Source organism: Muscardinus avellanarius, assembly GCF_963383645.1.
Source record: "Muscardinus avellanarius genome assembly, chromosome: 1".
NCBI lineage: Eukaryota > Metazoa > Chordata > Mammalia > Rodentia > Gliridae > Muscardinus > Muscardinus avellanarius.
The window spans coordinates 54,810,450-54,824,562 of NC_137786.1; the positions used below are offsets into that span (position 1 = coordinate 54,810,450).

A 14,113-nucleotide genomic window follows, 5' to 3' on the forward strand; every position below is an offset into this window, starting at 1 on the left:
TTCCCAGATGATAAGATACCTCAAATAGGAATTTTCTTAATCTTGATACATTTCAAGTTCATAAGTTATACTCTCCACATACTTTGGAAAGCGCTCAGTGCACATCCTTGTTGTTCATAATGCCACGTAGAGCAGCCGAGCCCGGCCTTGTTGCTGTCTCTTGATTGCCTTAGGAACCGCTGCAGACCGAGCAGTCTCCACCAGCACACTCACTCATCTAGGTGTTGTACTATTTTGATATTGACTGGACAAGTCCTGCAGTATTCATCTCTCTCCCTCTCTCCCTTGCTCTCCCCCCCCTCCCCAGTGGAAAGAACCATGCTGGACTTTCCTCAGCACGTGTCCTCTGACAAAGATGTACGAGCAGCAAGCACAGAAGCAGACAAAAGGCTTTCGCGTTTTGATATTGAGATGAGCATGAGAGAAGATATATTTCAAAGAATTGTGCATTTACAGGTAAATGGTATAACTCCCTTTAGAAGGAGAAAATATCTAAAACAAAAGCATATACTTTGGCTGAATGTGCAGATTAGCAGTAGAGCAAGAGCTTTGCATGCAGAAGACCCTGGTTTGATTCCTCTTGCCACCATAAATAAATAGTATTTGAATTTTCCTAGATTTCGTTTCTAATGATTATAAGGACATTTCATAGTATTGTACAATGTATTATTCACTTAAGCTTATATGAATCTCTAATTCCATTCACTTAAAATTAAAGACCAAAAAGCCGGGCGTGGTGGTGCATACTTGTAATCCCAGCATTTAGGAGGCTGAGACAAGAGAATCACGATTTACGGACAGCCTCAGCTACTTAGGGAGGCTGTCTGCAACTTAGTGAGATCCTGTTTCAAAATAAAGACTAAAAAACTACGACTTCCGGGAAGATGGCGACCAAGAAAAGCGGGGCTTAAGAGCCCCGCAAACAACTAATCTCCATTACCACAAAATCAGCGCCTTTCATAGCCAGAAAACACCATCACCAGAGAAACAAAAAAATCACCAGGCTCCAGAGAGATAGCGGACTGAGAACAGAGCTCAGAGCCACAGAGGAGATACACCGGCCTCACGTCCGAGGACGCGGCAGCAGAGCCATACTGCCGGCGGCAGCGGCAAATTCACCGGACGGCTACAGCAAGCCGAGGTGAGCCGCTGCGGAACAGCCAGGCGGGATTTCTCACCGCAGGTAAAATCTAAAGCTCCCAGTGGCTGAGCTCAGCACACGCTGCAGGGATTCAGAGTGGAAATCAAAACCAAGAAGAATTACGCCAGCCTCACGGCCGAGGGCGTAGCAGCGGCGCCATATTGCCACCGGCGGCAGCAGCAGAGAATTCACCGAATCCAGTACAGCTACATCTACATACTCAAGAACAGTGAGTCAAATTGCGGGCCACAGAGGAGAAATCCCAGTACTGTACTCCCTGGGACTTGACCTAGTGGGGGAGGGGCGGTGGCAGAGATATCACACCATAGGAGAACGTGCAACCTGGCACCCCCCACAGTCTAAAGCAGCCTCTATCGACTCTCTGGGTCGGAGACTCTGTGATACAACCCAGTAAAGGAGTAGTGGGGTCTGAGATACTACTGACTCGAGATCCAGAACACCTTAAGTGAAGTCATAGTGACCCAAGGGAAGAACCCAGAGAAGGCACAAACTCCCGAAATCATGGGAAAGAGGAATAACACTGGAATAATGAATGCCCACAACCCCACAACATCAGAACCCGACAAAACAGAAAATCAGAGATTTCTAGAAGATCAAATCAGGAAAATAACTGTAGAAATAATAGAGGTGCTTCGAAAAGAACTCAGAGAGAGCCAAAAAGAGATAAAGGATGCAATTAATGAAGTAAAGGCCTCAATTCAAAGCACAAACAACCGATTTGACCACATGGAGAACAGAATCTTGCTCTTAGAAGATGATCATTCCAAAAATGAACGCATAGTTTCTAATCTAGGAAAAAATATCTGACAGCAGGAATCTGATATTGAAGAAATATGGGCCCATTTTAAGAGAGCTAACCTAAGAATAATTGGAATAGAGGAGGGAAAAGAAAGTGAAACCAAAGGGATCAACAATCTCTTCAAGAAAGTAATAGCAGAAAATTTTCCAAACATAGAGCAAAAGGTCGATACACAGGTCCAGGAAACTTATAGAACTCCCTTTAGACAGGATCGGAGAAGAGGATCCCCACGCCACATAATTGTCAAAATGACCAATGTGGAAGCCAAGCAGAGAATCTTAAAGGGAACAAAAACAAAGGGCCAAGTGACATTCAGAGGCAAACCAATTAGAATCACTCCAGACTTCCCAAACCAAGTCATGAGAGCCAGAAGGGCTTGGAGGAACATATTCCAAACTCTGAAAGAAAACAACTTCCAGCCAAAAATTTCCTACCCAGCAAAACTTTCTATCAAATTAGATGGAAAAATAAGAAGCTTCCATGACAAACAGAAACTGAAGGAATTTATGTCTTCAAAACCAGCACTAGAGCCTGGTGTGGTGGCGCATGCTTGTAATCCCCGCGCTTGGGAGGCAGAGACAGGAGGATCGCGCAGGTTCGAAGCCAGCCGCGCGCGCTGGCTTAGGAGACCCTGTTTCCAAGTAAAAATGTATAAATAGGTATGGGAGTGTAGCCCGGAGGTAGAAGGGCTTCCAGGAACCCCAGTACCACCAAAAAAAAAAAAAAAAAAAAAACCAGCACTAGAGAAAATACTCAAAGAGATTAACTACAAAGAAGAAATAGGTAACACACACCAGAACCAGAGAAACAAGAGTTTCCATCCAACAGACAACTAAGATTGGTTATCTGTGGAGATTCATTATTTATGTTAGTCTTTTACCTATCTCTAAATGGTATTGTTTGCCTTTATTGTTGTTAATTTTTAGAATTTCTAGTTGGAATATTAATATACCTTCAGATATAGCATTTGGAAATATTTTATCCCATTCTATTAATAACTGTTAACTCTGTTTACATTGTCTTTGGATATACAATATTTTTTTTTATTTTTTAGGGAGTTTGTATACTCTTCTGTTGCCTGTGCCATTGAAATCATATCCAAGAAATCACTGCCAATTTCAATGTTGTGAGGTTTTATGACCCAGATTTTCTCCTAAAAGTTTATAGTCTTAAGATTTATATTTAGGTCTTGTATCTATTTTGAGTTAATATTTGTATATGGGATTAGGTAAGGGTCCAACTTTATTCTTTTCCATGTAATTATTATGTTTCAACAATATTTAGTTAAAATATTATTATTTCCACCACCAAATGTTCGTGGAAACCTTGTCAAAAATAACTTGACAATATAGGGAAGAATTTAGGTCTAGGCTTTTATTTAACTCCAATGGTTTATATATCTGCCTTTAGAATAGTACTACACTGTTTCAATTATTGTAGCTTTATATGGTTTGAAATCAGAAAATATATATCTTCTAGCTTTGTTCTTTTTCAAGATCGTTTTGGGTATCTAGAGTCCATTTTCCATATTAGGATAGATTTTTTTTTCTGAAAAATAAATATATAAATATATGATAGTTTCACCTAAAAAAATAGAAAAAAAATATTCTCTGGTAAGAAAGCAAGCAAAAAGAAATATTGAAATGTTATCTTTAAGTCATCAAAAGCTTGGTATCAGACAAATGAAACTGTTATGTGAGATTATCATTTTTAATTTTGGATAAATTGCTATAATACTAGATGTCAACCACTAAGCCAAGCATGGGAGGGAGGGATGGGGAGAGAATGGGGTGGGGATCGGGTGGGGGCTGACTGGGCGTTGTGTGCATGTATGTTTACAAAAGTTTGTATCCCACTATGATGTATGAATATAGTGCACCAATAAAAATAAATAAATAAATAAAAATAAATAAATAAAATAAAAAATAAAAATAAAAAAAACAAAAACAAAAACAAAAAAACAAAATAAAGACTAAAAACTAGGGCTAGTGGTGTAGCTTGGAGGTCGAATGCCCCTGAGTTCCATTCCCAGTACCGTAAAGAAAAAAAAAAAAAAAAAAAACAAGAGTCAGGAGTGTTAGTGCATGCTTGTAATCCCGGTACTTAGGAGCTGAGACAGGAGGATCGCAGGTTCTTAGCCAGCCTCAGCTACTTAGTGAGGCTCTTTGCAATTTAGTGAGACCCTGTTTCAAAATAAAGAATAAAAAATAGGGCTAGGAGTATAGCTTGGGATGGAATGCCCTTGGGTTCAATCCCCAGTACTGAAAAAAAAAAAAAAATTAAAGACCAAATGTAGAAGAGTGCACATCTGTAAATTTTAAGATTTTTTAAATTATCATGAACTTGACAGTTCAATATAAAAATCTCTTTGAATTCTCAAAATATTACAAGTTTTATCTTAGACCATAGAAGCAAGTGGAATTGAGTTGTCTATAAGCATCCTGTGGCTTGGATCATAATACATGCTCTCGACACTGCATGCCAGGGCTGTTCTGTGATCCTTCTCTTTCTCAGGACTCACAGAAGTTAAGGATAATGAGCATCCCAGGTGGGTCTGTTTTGAGTGCTTTTGATGGTTTTGTTGCTGGTGTGGTTTTGCCTCCTAGCATTTTCATCATGTCTTTTTTTAAGTCCTTATTTTCCTGACACCTCAGCAATTTGTTTGGAAGATAATTTATGTTTTACAGTTCTACACTGTTTGTTTTATAATGCATGTTTCTTTCTGCAAAACTACAAAATAATTGACAAAGTTAAAATGATACCTGTTAATAAAACTGCTTTTTAATTTTCAGTTTATTGTAGAATATATAACCAATACTCACCAGCCAATTTTATTTTCTATTTGGAAACAGGGTCTCACTAGGTTGCTGAGAGCCTCCCTAAGTTGGCAAGGCTAATGAACCTACGATCCTCCCATCTTGGTCTCTCAAGTACTAGGACTACAGGCATGAGCCTGTACTCAACTTTAACCAAGATTTTAATATTTAAATATGTAAGGTGGCCGGGCGTGGTGGCAAATGCTTCTAATCCCTGCGCTTGGGAGGCAGAGACAGGAGGATCGCGCAGGTTCGAAGCCAGACACACGCGCTGTCTTAAGAGACCCTGTTTCGAGATAAAAATCTATAAAATAGGTCTGGGAGTGTAGCCCGGAGGTAGACGGGCTTCCAGGAACCCCAGTACCACCAAAAACAAAAAACAAAATAAAATAAATATGTAAGATGTACTTACTGGTTTTTTATTTCAGACAACCATTTTTACCCTGTACTTGATAATCATCAATATGGTTCATTATAGTTAATCTAAGTGAAAATTACTTTATGATATTACTTATTAGCTAAATTATTCTCTTTTTTCTTTTAATAATAACAAGAATGTTCTTATATAGAATAACATTATTCTGTATAATTTGCATCTTGACCTTTATATTCTCCTAGCTTTATTTCATTTCCAACTAATCGAATTTTATTTGTAGCTACATATCTTTGTCCCCTCCCTCCCCTCCCCCACCACATGTATACTAGCCAAGTGCTCTACACTCTTGTTCCCAGTCATGACTTATAAGTTCGTCTTTGGAATGATGTTTATGTTATTTTTCACCTTCTCTGATGCTTATGAATATTGTCAGGATCAGAAAGGTTTGTCATTTTCTATTTTATTGCCATACTTTTACATTTTATATATATTTGGGATTGTTCTCACTAAATTTGGGGGCAGATTGCCACCTGTAGAGTAGACTGGCACACCCTGGAGACCTGATAGACATCAGTGTGTTCAGATTTATGTTTTGGGAGGAGCTGGTTCATTCTAGGACTTTATTGTAACAATTTAAGGTAGTTTCAGATTTGATACATATTTTTTCCTCTTTCCAAGGGAACAGTTACTCTTATACATGTGGATTATTATGTGAACGTTTTTTGTGTGTGTGGTACTGGGGGTGGTACCCAGAGTCTGTCTACCTCCAGGCTATATACCCAGACCTATTTTTTATATTTTATTTGGAAATAGGGTCTCACTAAGTTGCTAAGAGCCTCACTAAATAGCTGAGGCTGGCTTCAAACCTGTGTGATCCTCCTGTTTCAGCCTCCCAAGCACGGGGATTACAAGCGTGCACCATGCCTGGCTTTATGTGAACATTTTTAGGGTCATCTACAATGTCTGTTAAGTCTATATCAGAATAATAAATATTAGCTGTGTTTGGTGGTACATGCATATAATGTCAGTACTTGGGAGGCTGAGACAGGAGGATCTTTTGTTCCAGGCCAACCTCAGCAACTTCATGAGACTATTTCAGAATAAAAAATAAAAAGGGCTGGGGGGCTGGACGTGGTGGCACACGCTTGTAATCCCCGCGCTTGGGAGGCGGAGACAGGAGGATCACACAGGTTCGAAGCCAGCCACACTGGCTTAAGAGACCCTGTTTCCAAATAAAAATATAAAATAGGTCTGGGAGTATAGCCTGGAGGTAGAAGGGCTTCCAGGAACCCCAGTACCACCACCAAAAAAAAAAAAAAAAAAAAAAAAGGCTGGGGGTGTGGCTCATTGGTAGAATTCCCTTAGGTTCAATCCTCAGTACCACAAAGAAAAGATAAAGAAGAGAAAAAGAAATATTATTATGTTTGTTTTCAAATTGAAACCCGATATGTGACTTTAGTTACTTTTAAAGATTTTCTTTAACAAGTAGTTATATTTATTTAGTTAGTCAATATTTTTTAAAATCTAGAATTATTATGTCAGTTTTTTGGTAGGGTTAGACACTTTAATAAGTGGCAAATCTCATCCCATCCATTTCTAAAGGACAATTCGACAATATCCAAATAGTCTATATTTATTTTTCTCTACTAATGCTATAAGCAAGATAGGGCAACCATGACAAAGTACATAAAGCCTTTCTTAAGCTGAATAAATAAGAACTTAAATTAACACAAAGCCAGAAATTTCAGTCATGCTCAACTAACATGCGGGTACTCGGAATAATACTGAATTCCCAAGATGCCACCAACATCAACAGTAATCAAATATAATATTATCCAAATTGACATAAAATGCCATTTTCCACTTAAGATTAATAAATAGAACTGTGAAACATAGTTTCACAATTCTTTGTACAGATTTGTGCCCAGTGAAAATTTTGGGCATCCATTGTTATATAACATGTTACAATACAACTTAGTGGCCAGAAACAGCAATGATCTTTTTCTCTCTCTTTCTCTTTTCTCAGAGTTTCTTGTGGATCAGGGATTCGGGAGGAACCTTTTGGGAAGTTCTGGCTTGAGATCTCACGTGTAGTTTCAGGCACTGGTGACTAGGTTGAAGGGGATAGGATCTGACCAGGTATCTCTCTCTGTGTAGGGTCAGTGTATCTTGGTCAGCTTAGGTTGTCATAATAAAAATATCATAGACCGAGTGGCTTAAACAACAGAAATTTATTTTTTCACAGTTCTAGAAGTAGAAAGCCTTACAGGCAAGTGCCAGATGACCGAGTTTTGATGAGAGCTCTGTGTCTGGCTAGCAGACAGCCCTTTTCCTCAGAACATGCCTGGGGGGACTGGGATGAATAGCTACTCTTTTGTTAAAAGACCAACAGTTCTTTCAGATTAAGATCCCATCTTTTGACCTCATTTAACCTAAATTACCTCCCAAAACCTACCTCCAAATAGAATCACACTGGGAATTTAGAACTCCAACAAATGAATTTAGGAAGGACACATTTCAGCCCATTGCACAGGACGGCTCTGTGTAATCTCTTTATATGGGTTAATCGGGTCTTCCTTGCAGCATGGCAGCGTGAGGTGGCAGGACTTGCTTCTGGAGACTCGGGGCTCCACACGAGTAACCCAGGAGCCCGCACAGAACCTGCTGTGCATGTGGTAGCCCGTCTCGGAAGTCACAGGGCATCACTTCTCCCCCACTACCTACTGTATTGGGTAATGCTATAGTTTGGGTCTTGAATGTCTCCCAGATTCCAGTATTAAAGACATGGTCCCAAGCCTGCGGCAATATTGAGAAGTGGTAGACTCTTGGAGGTGGGACCTAGTGGAACAAGCTAGGTCATTGGGAGTGCCCTAGAAGGGGATATCGGGACCTGGTCCTTCTTGCCTCTCTCAGCTCCTGGCCACCAGTTGGTGAGCAGCTTTGCCCCAATGTATACTGCCCCCCATGGTAGGCTGCTTTGCCACAGGGCCAACCGACCATGGACGGAAACCTCTGAAGCCATGAGCCAAAAGAAACCTTTCTGTCTTACAAGTTTGTTATATCAGATATTTTTCTCACCATGATGGAAAAATAACACAGATGACCAGTCACTGTGATATGCCCAGGTTTAAGGGATACCACATCTCAGTCTTAGAAGTGTCAATTAATTTGTAGCCATGTTTCAGAACCTCTGAAGTAAGTAATGTGTTGACTAAATAGAAGAAATAATAAGAGAGAATAAGACTAACCAGTGTGCTATGGTCTTCTTCACCCTCCCAGTGTATGGTTACATCTGCATAGCAATAGAGCTGTCTAATTTAACCTTTATACCCACCTTGTGAGGAAGCCCTTTTTGTAAGGAGAAATGGAAGCTTAGAAATGGTAGTCCTCTGATACACAGTAGTACTTGGCACATGCTTGCCAGGTACCATGTAGATTGTAGGATAAACCCTCAGGGGAGGGACAAAAGGAGGGAGGTGAAGTTGTCCTGTTTGATTTTATTTTGAACCTCTAGCATAAGACTTGGTGAAAGGAATCAATTAGTAAATGTTTATTGAACTAAAGTGATAGTGGCAGGTTCAGAAACTAGGCCTTCAGTAATTGGTGCTGGGACATGAGCTATCTGTGGGAGAAAAAATAAAATTGAATTTTTTCCTACACAGCAAACTGAAAAATAATTCCTAATGCATTAAGATCTTAAAAGACTAACATTTAAAGCTTCTAGAAGTTTATGTGGGATAATACCTTCATGACATTTGGGCAGGGATTAAGGGTATTTCTTAAACAAAACACAAAAAGTGCTAGCTATGCCAGGCATGATGGCACATGCCTATAATTCCAGTACTTGGGAGGCTGAAACGGCAGGATCACAGATTCAAGATCAGCCTCAGCAACTTAGTGAGACCCTGTTTCAAAATAAAAGCTAATATAGCCAGGCGTGGTGGCACACGCTTGTAATCCCTGCGCTTGGGAGGCTGAGACAGGAGGATCGCACAGGTTCGAAACCAGCTTCAGCTACTTAGTGAGGCTCTCAGCAACTTAGAGAGACCCTGTTTCCAAATAAAAATATAAAATAGGTATGAGAGTATAGCCCGGAGGTAGAAAGCCCCTGAGTTCCACCCCCAGTACTACTACTACTACTAATAATAATAATAATAATAATAATAATAATAATAAATAAATAAATAAAAGCTAATATCAGGCTGGAGGTGCAGCTCAGAGGTAGAATGCCCCTGGGCTAAATTCCTAGTACCATATACACGCCAAAAAAAAAAAAAAAAGGTCACGCATCCAAAGTCAGCAATTATGGCCACAGGTCTTGATATTTCTCAGTTCTATTAAAGCCTTCTCAATAGTTAAGTTAAATAAAAGAGAAACAGCAAAAATTAAGGGAGTTTTTGTTCATGTTCTTTCTAGCCATATTGATAAGAAATTGTATAAAGTCTTCATGATAAAAAAATCCAGACATATTTTATTCCAGTGTCCTGCTAAGTAATAAGTGCACAAGAGGAATTCTTTGGTAAAATGAAGGCTGAATTATGCAAGCTAAATTTGAGAAATAGAATGGCCTATTGTAATACTGTTTATATTTTTTCAGAGCTGCATGCTTTGGTTTCACCAATCCATCTTAGCCAAGGAGTGATTTTTTAAAAAGAAGTTTTAATGTTATAGTGCTGATGATTGGTCTTTGGATTAACTATAGATGCTTTTGTGTGTGTGCTTGAGGGGTTGCTGAGGGTTGAAGCCAGGTAATTGTACCTACCACACATGTGCTATACTACTGAGTTACCTCCACGGGTCAGGTATGTATTAAGCATTGCGATCTCTCTGGCTCAACCAGCCATAGAGACCCAGAGCCAAATTAAAATACAAGCTCCAGTACCTTAAAACTATGACCAAGGGGCCAGGCTGTAGCTCAGTGGCAAAGAGCCTGCTTTGCAGATGTGGCACTCTGGGTTCAATCCCTGGTTCCAAAAAGACAGAAAAAAGAACCCTTTAAAAACTATGACCCAAACCGGGCGTGGTGGTGCACACTTGTAATCCCCGTGCTTGGGAGGCTGAGACAGGAGGATCACACAGGTTTCAAAGCCAACCTCAGCTACTTAGTGAGGCTCTCAGCAATTTAGTGAGACCCTGTTTCCAAATAAAATATTAAAAAGGTCTGGGAGTATAGCCCGGAAGTAGAAAGCCTCTGGGTTCCACCCCCAGTACCACCAAAAAAAAAAAAAACCAAAAAACTGTGACCAAGCTGGGTATGGTGGCGCACGCTTCTAATCCCAGTACTTGAGGGGCTAACACAGGAGGATTGTGGGTTCGGGGCCAGACTCAGCAACTTGTGAGGCCCCCCCACAACTTAGTGAGACCCTGTTTCAAAATAAATAAGAAATCGCTGAAGATGTAGCTTGGGTAGAATGGCCCTGAATTCAATCCCCAGTACTACAAAAACAAACAAAAACAAAAAACCACAATCAAAACAAGCCAAACAACCAAAAACCTGTCCAAATTTTGTTTTTTATTTAATTCTCTTTATTCACCATGCTTTCTTGATTTCGAATATGTAAGTCTAGTCATTCATGATAATTAATACTATTGAAACCTGTAGTTTTAAATAGGCATTTAGAAGCCTAGGGATTCAGTAATAAAGCATCAACTGCCATGGCTTAGTTTCCCCATTGGCTGGACACCCCCCACTTGTCTCTATTTCTCTCTCACACTACATGATGTTGACATTATCTATTAATGGATATTTTTCCTTTCATATGACTTAGAGCTTCTCAAGGTTATTAAATCTCTTTTTCCCTAGTTCTTGGCATAAAGAGGAGTTCAGTAAAGTATGTAGAATAGAAATAAATTAGCTCCCAATAAAAGGTGTCTTCCAGCAGTGTGGTGCCCTAGTTCAGAGCCCTTACTCTGTAGCTCTCACAGAAGTTGTACATGCATGGTGACATACTGAGTCGGTAGTCAGCAATCAGGTTTTACTGCATTTCTAGCCCAGGAATGCAGGCAGCTGCTTAAGAATTTTCTCCTTAGAGCACTAGGATAAAAGCCTAACAATAAATGTCATGGATTGAAAAGAAAAAAAAACAAGAAAAAGATACTAAACTATAAAGAAAAAGGAAGTAGGCAATTTCTCTATTTTTAGCTTTTGAAATAGGCTCCAATAACACATTCTGGTATCTTTTTATATTTCCTTAGCCTGTTCAAAGTTTGTGAATCCATTTCTTAAATGATATTCAGAGGAAGATGTAGTCTTAATCTTCCAATTCTTTCAACAACATTATAAATTCTACTTTATATACACAGTATGCACAGTATAGAAAATCCAACTGAAATAATTTTTATTTACATATATTAGAAACTGGGAATATGAAGGTCTTGTGAAGAAAAGGACAAAATCATGGGACAGAAGATGGGGTGGATATGAGGGAAACTAAGAAAACTTCTCATTTTTAGTTTGAAAATTAAAAGAGTAACAATGAAAAAAGAGGATGGTAATTCAGTTGTATGGCATTTTGGGAAAAGCACTAAACTGAGATTTTTTAAGAATTGATTGTGTTTATTTATGTACTGTGCTGTTTTTACCATTAGAACACTCAGCTAGCTACCTTGGGAAGATTATTCGGCCTCCATTTTCTTTTCTCCTAAAATGAGTACAAGCATACCTGTGAGGCGAGGAGGGAGGACATACTGACACCTTTATATAGAAGCTCTTTGTTACAGGAGGAAGTTAAAGGCAGCATCTTGTGACCACAAAGGTTAAAATAAGGGTGCCTACTGTCCGGTCATGCCAATTTAAAAATTACTTCGGACGATTTTAGCCTTCTTTCCTTTAAAGAAGAGAAACTTTACCCAAGAGGCCTGCAGCCTGGTTCAGATTCAAGGGGAGAAGTTCTTGTGCAGAAAGGAAGGTGCAGTCACCACAAAGCAATCTGGACGTGTTGCCGATACCCTCCTAGAAGACTCGCGGGAGTTCTCACCTTGCCAGGGATTGTCATGATGGGCGGTGGGACAGGAATGTGCTTAAGTCATGTGCTATAAAAGCCCCTCATTCCTACCGGAAACTTAGATTCCCTGAGACCTCAGAGTCTGACTAGCAAGGAGTGTCTGGTTATAATTGAGCTAGATTTTAGTGTGATTTTTGTAGTAATTTAAATTTGTCTTTATGTTAATTAGTTATTTAATTAGATCTAATTCAGAGCGCTTTCTCTAAAATGGTCCTTTTACCTGTTGCACCTCTACCACCTGTTTTGAGAGTAGGTAGTTTTAATTTTAACACAGACTGTGGATTCCATGTTTGCTATCTTGAATATATTTTCAGGCTTTGTGAGGCCCATCATGATCAAACCATGAAGCAGGGGTCGTACTAAGTGCCCATGCAGCTGTCTAGCTGTGTCTGGCTTCTCACCGGCTGGCCTTCTGCTTTGGCTCTCCACCTGCTCACCTGGGCCCTCAAAGAATTACTCAGCCCTCGCCAGGCCCTTCTAACCAGGGAGTCGCCTCTGCACACACACCTACTACTGCCTGGACTCTCCCAGCTTTGCCACTTGCAATATTATACTCTAGAGGCTCTGTTTGCCATGCCTCACACTTCAGGAGAGATTTCCTGGCACTAGTGAAGCCAGCTTAGATGAACCCAATTTAATCACATCCGCATGAACACTGATTTGAACTGTTAGCCATCCCTGAGGGAGCCAACCCATAGCCCAGCTATCTCTCTGGGCATCCTGGGTTTCTTCCCATTGCAGGCACCTGCTGCTAGGATCCCAGCAGGTGCCAGTACCAGCAAGGGAGGGTTCTGACTCTGTTTATGCCAGCTTGCTTACAGATCCTACAGGGACACAAAAGGAGGTTATTTTGGAAAAAGAAATCTGTTTAGCCTCCACTGAGGATAAATCTGAGGAAACTGTGAGTAACATAAGTACAAGTGCTTTAGTGACGCAACAAGAGTCATTTATTAATAGGCAGAGTAAGACACAGTTTGCTCTTGTAAGTAGTAGTCTCAGTTAAAATACAACTATTTAGCTGGGCGAGGTGGCACATGCTTGTAATCCCAGCATTTGGGAAGCTGAGACAGGAGGATCACGGTTTGAGGACAGCCTCAGCTACTTAGTGAGGCCCTTTGCAACTCAGTGAGATCCTGTTTCAAAATAAAGAATAAAAAAATAGGGCTGGGGGGGGGGTAGCTAGAAGATAGAATGCCCCTGAGTTCAATCCCCAGTACTGCAAAAACAAAACAAAAATACAACTATACCTGCTGCAATAGGATGTAATAAAATTATTAAATATATTGCTGCATGAGCCTAGCACCAACAACCTAAAATGCAGTCTCCAGTGCGCAACACAGTCCTTTTAAAAGAGCTAATTAGTGAGGAAATTAAGAATGCTCAGGGATGGACAGCCTCTCTCCGGAGTGGAGCGTGTCCAACCAATGACAGAAGACCCTCACCGGCTCTGGGCCAACTGAACCTGCCTGCAGTTCATCCACACACCGACCAGGCCAGATGTGCCATGAGAATTCTGCCACCTGTTTTGGAGAAACATGTTGTTTCCATTCTCCTCCTGGGCCCTCCTATTTTTCTGCCTCCTTGTGTTGGAGCGAATGAGATGGCGCACACACATTCAGAATCCCCGCAGCTTTCCTCCTTGCTCTGAGGCGCTGACTCACCGTCCCCGATGCTTGTTCATATGCAGCCTGCTGTCATCCCGTGAGCTCTCTTGCGGAGCGACAGAAAGGGAGATTTGAAGTATTGCAAGCCTCTTACTGGGGTTCTATCCAGCTCTCCTTGTTTGGGGTCTTGGCAAGCGAGTCCCACTCTGCATTTGTATAGAATTTACCCCATTATTTCTATTCCTGCCTCTCAAGTGGAACCAGGTTAGCAAATGATAGAAAATTAAATCCAGATGATTGGTGATAAGAAATGTGTTTTGTTAAAAAAAAAAAAAAAACTCCTGGGTTATAA

At 40.3% G+C, this 14,113-nt stretch overlaps 1 protein-coding gene across 1 annotated transcript in view; it reads left to right on the forward strand.

Annotated features, from left to right (window-relative positions):
- Nucleotides 1-14,113, forward strand: part of NLN (neurolysin) — a gene marked incomplete at both ends in the record, with an annotated part of 99,716 nt that overhangs the window by 44,460 nt on the left and 41,143 nt on the right. The window contains one exon of the mRNA XM_080719525.1: nt 308-456. Within this exon, the coding sequence (XP_080575651.1) occupies nt 308-456 (149 nt within the window). The remainder of the gene's footprint in view (nt 1-307; nt 457-14,113) is intronic.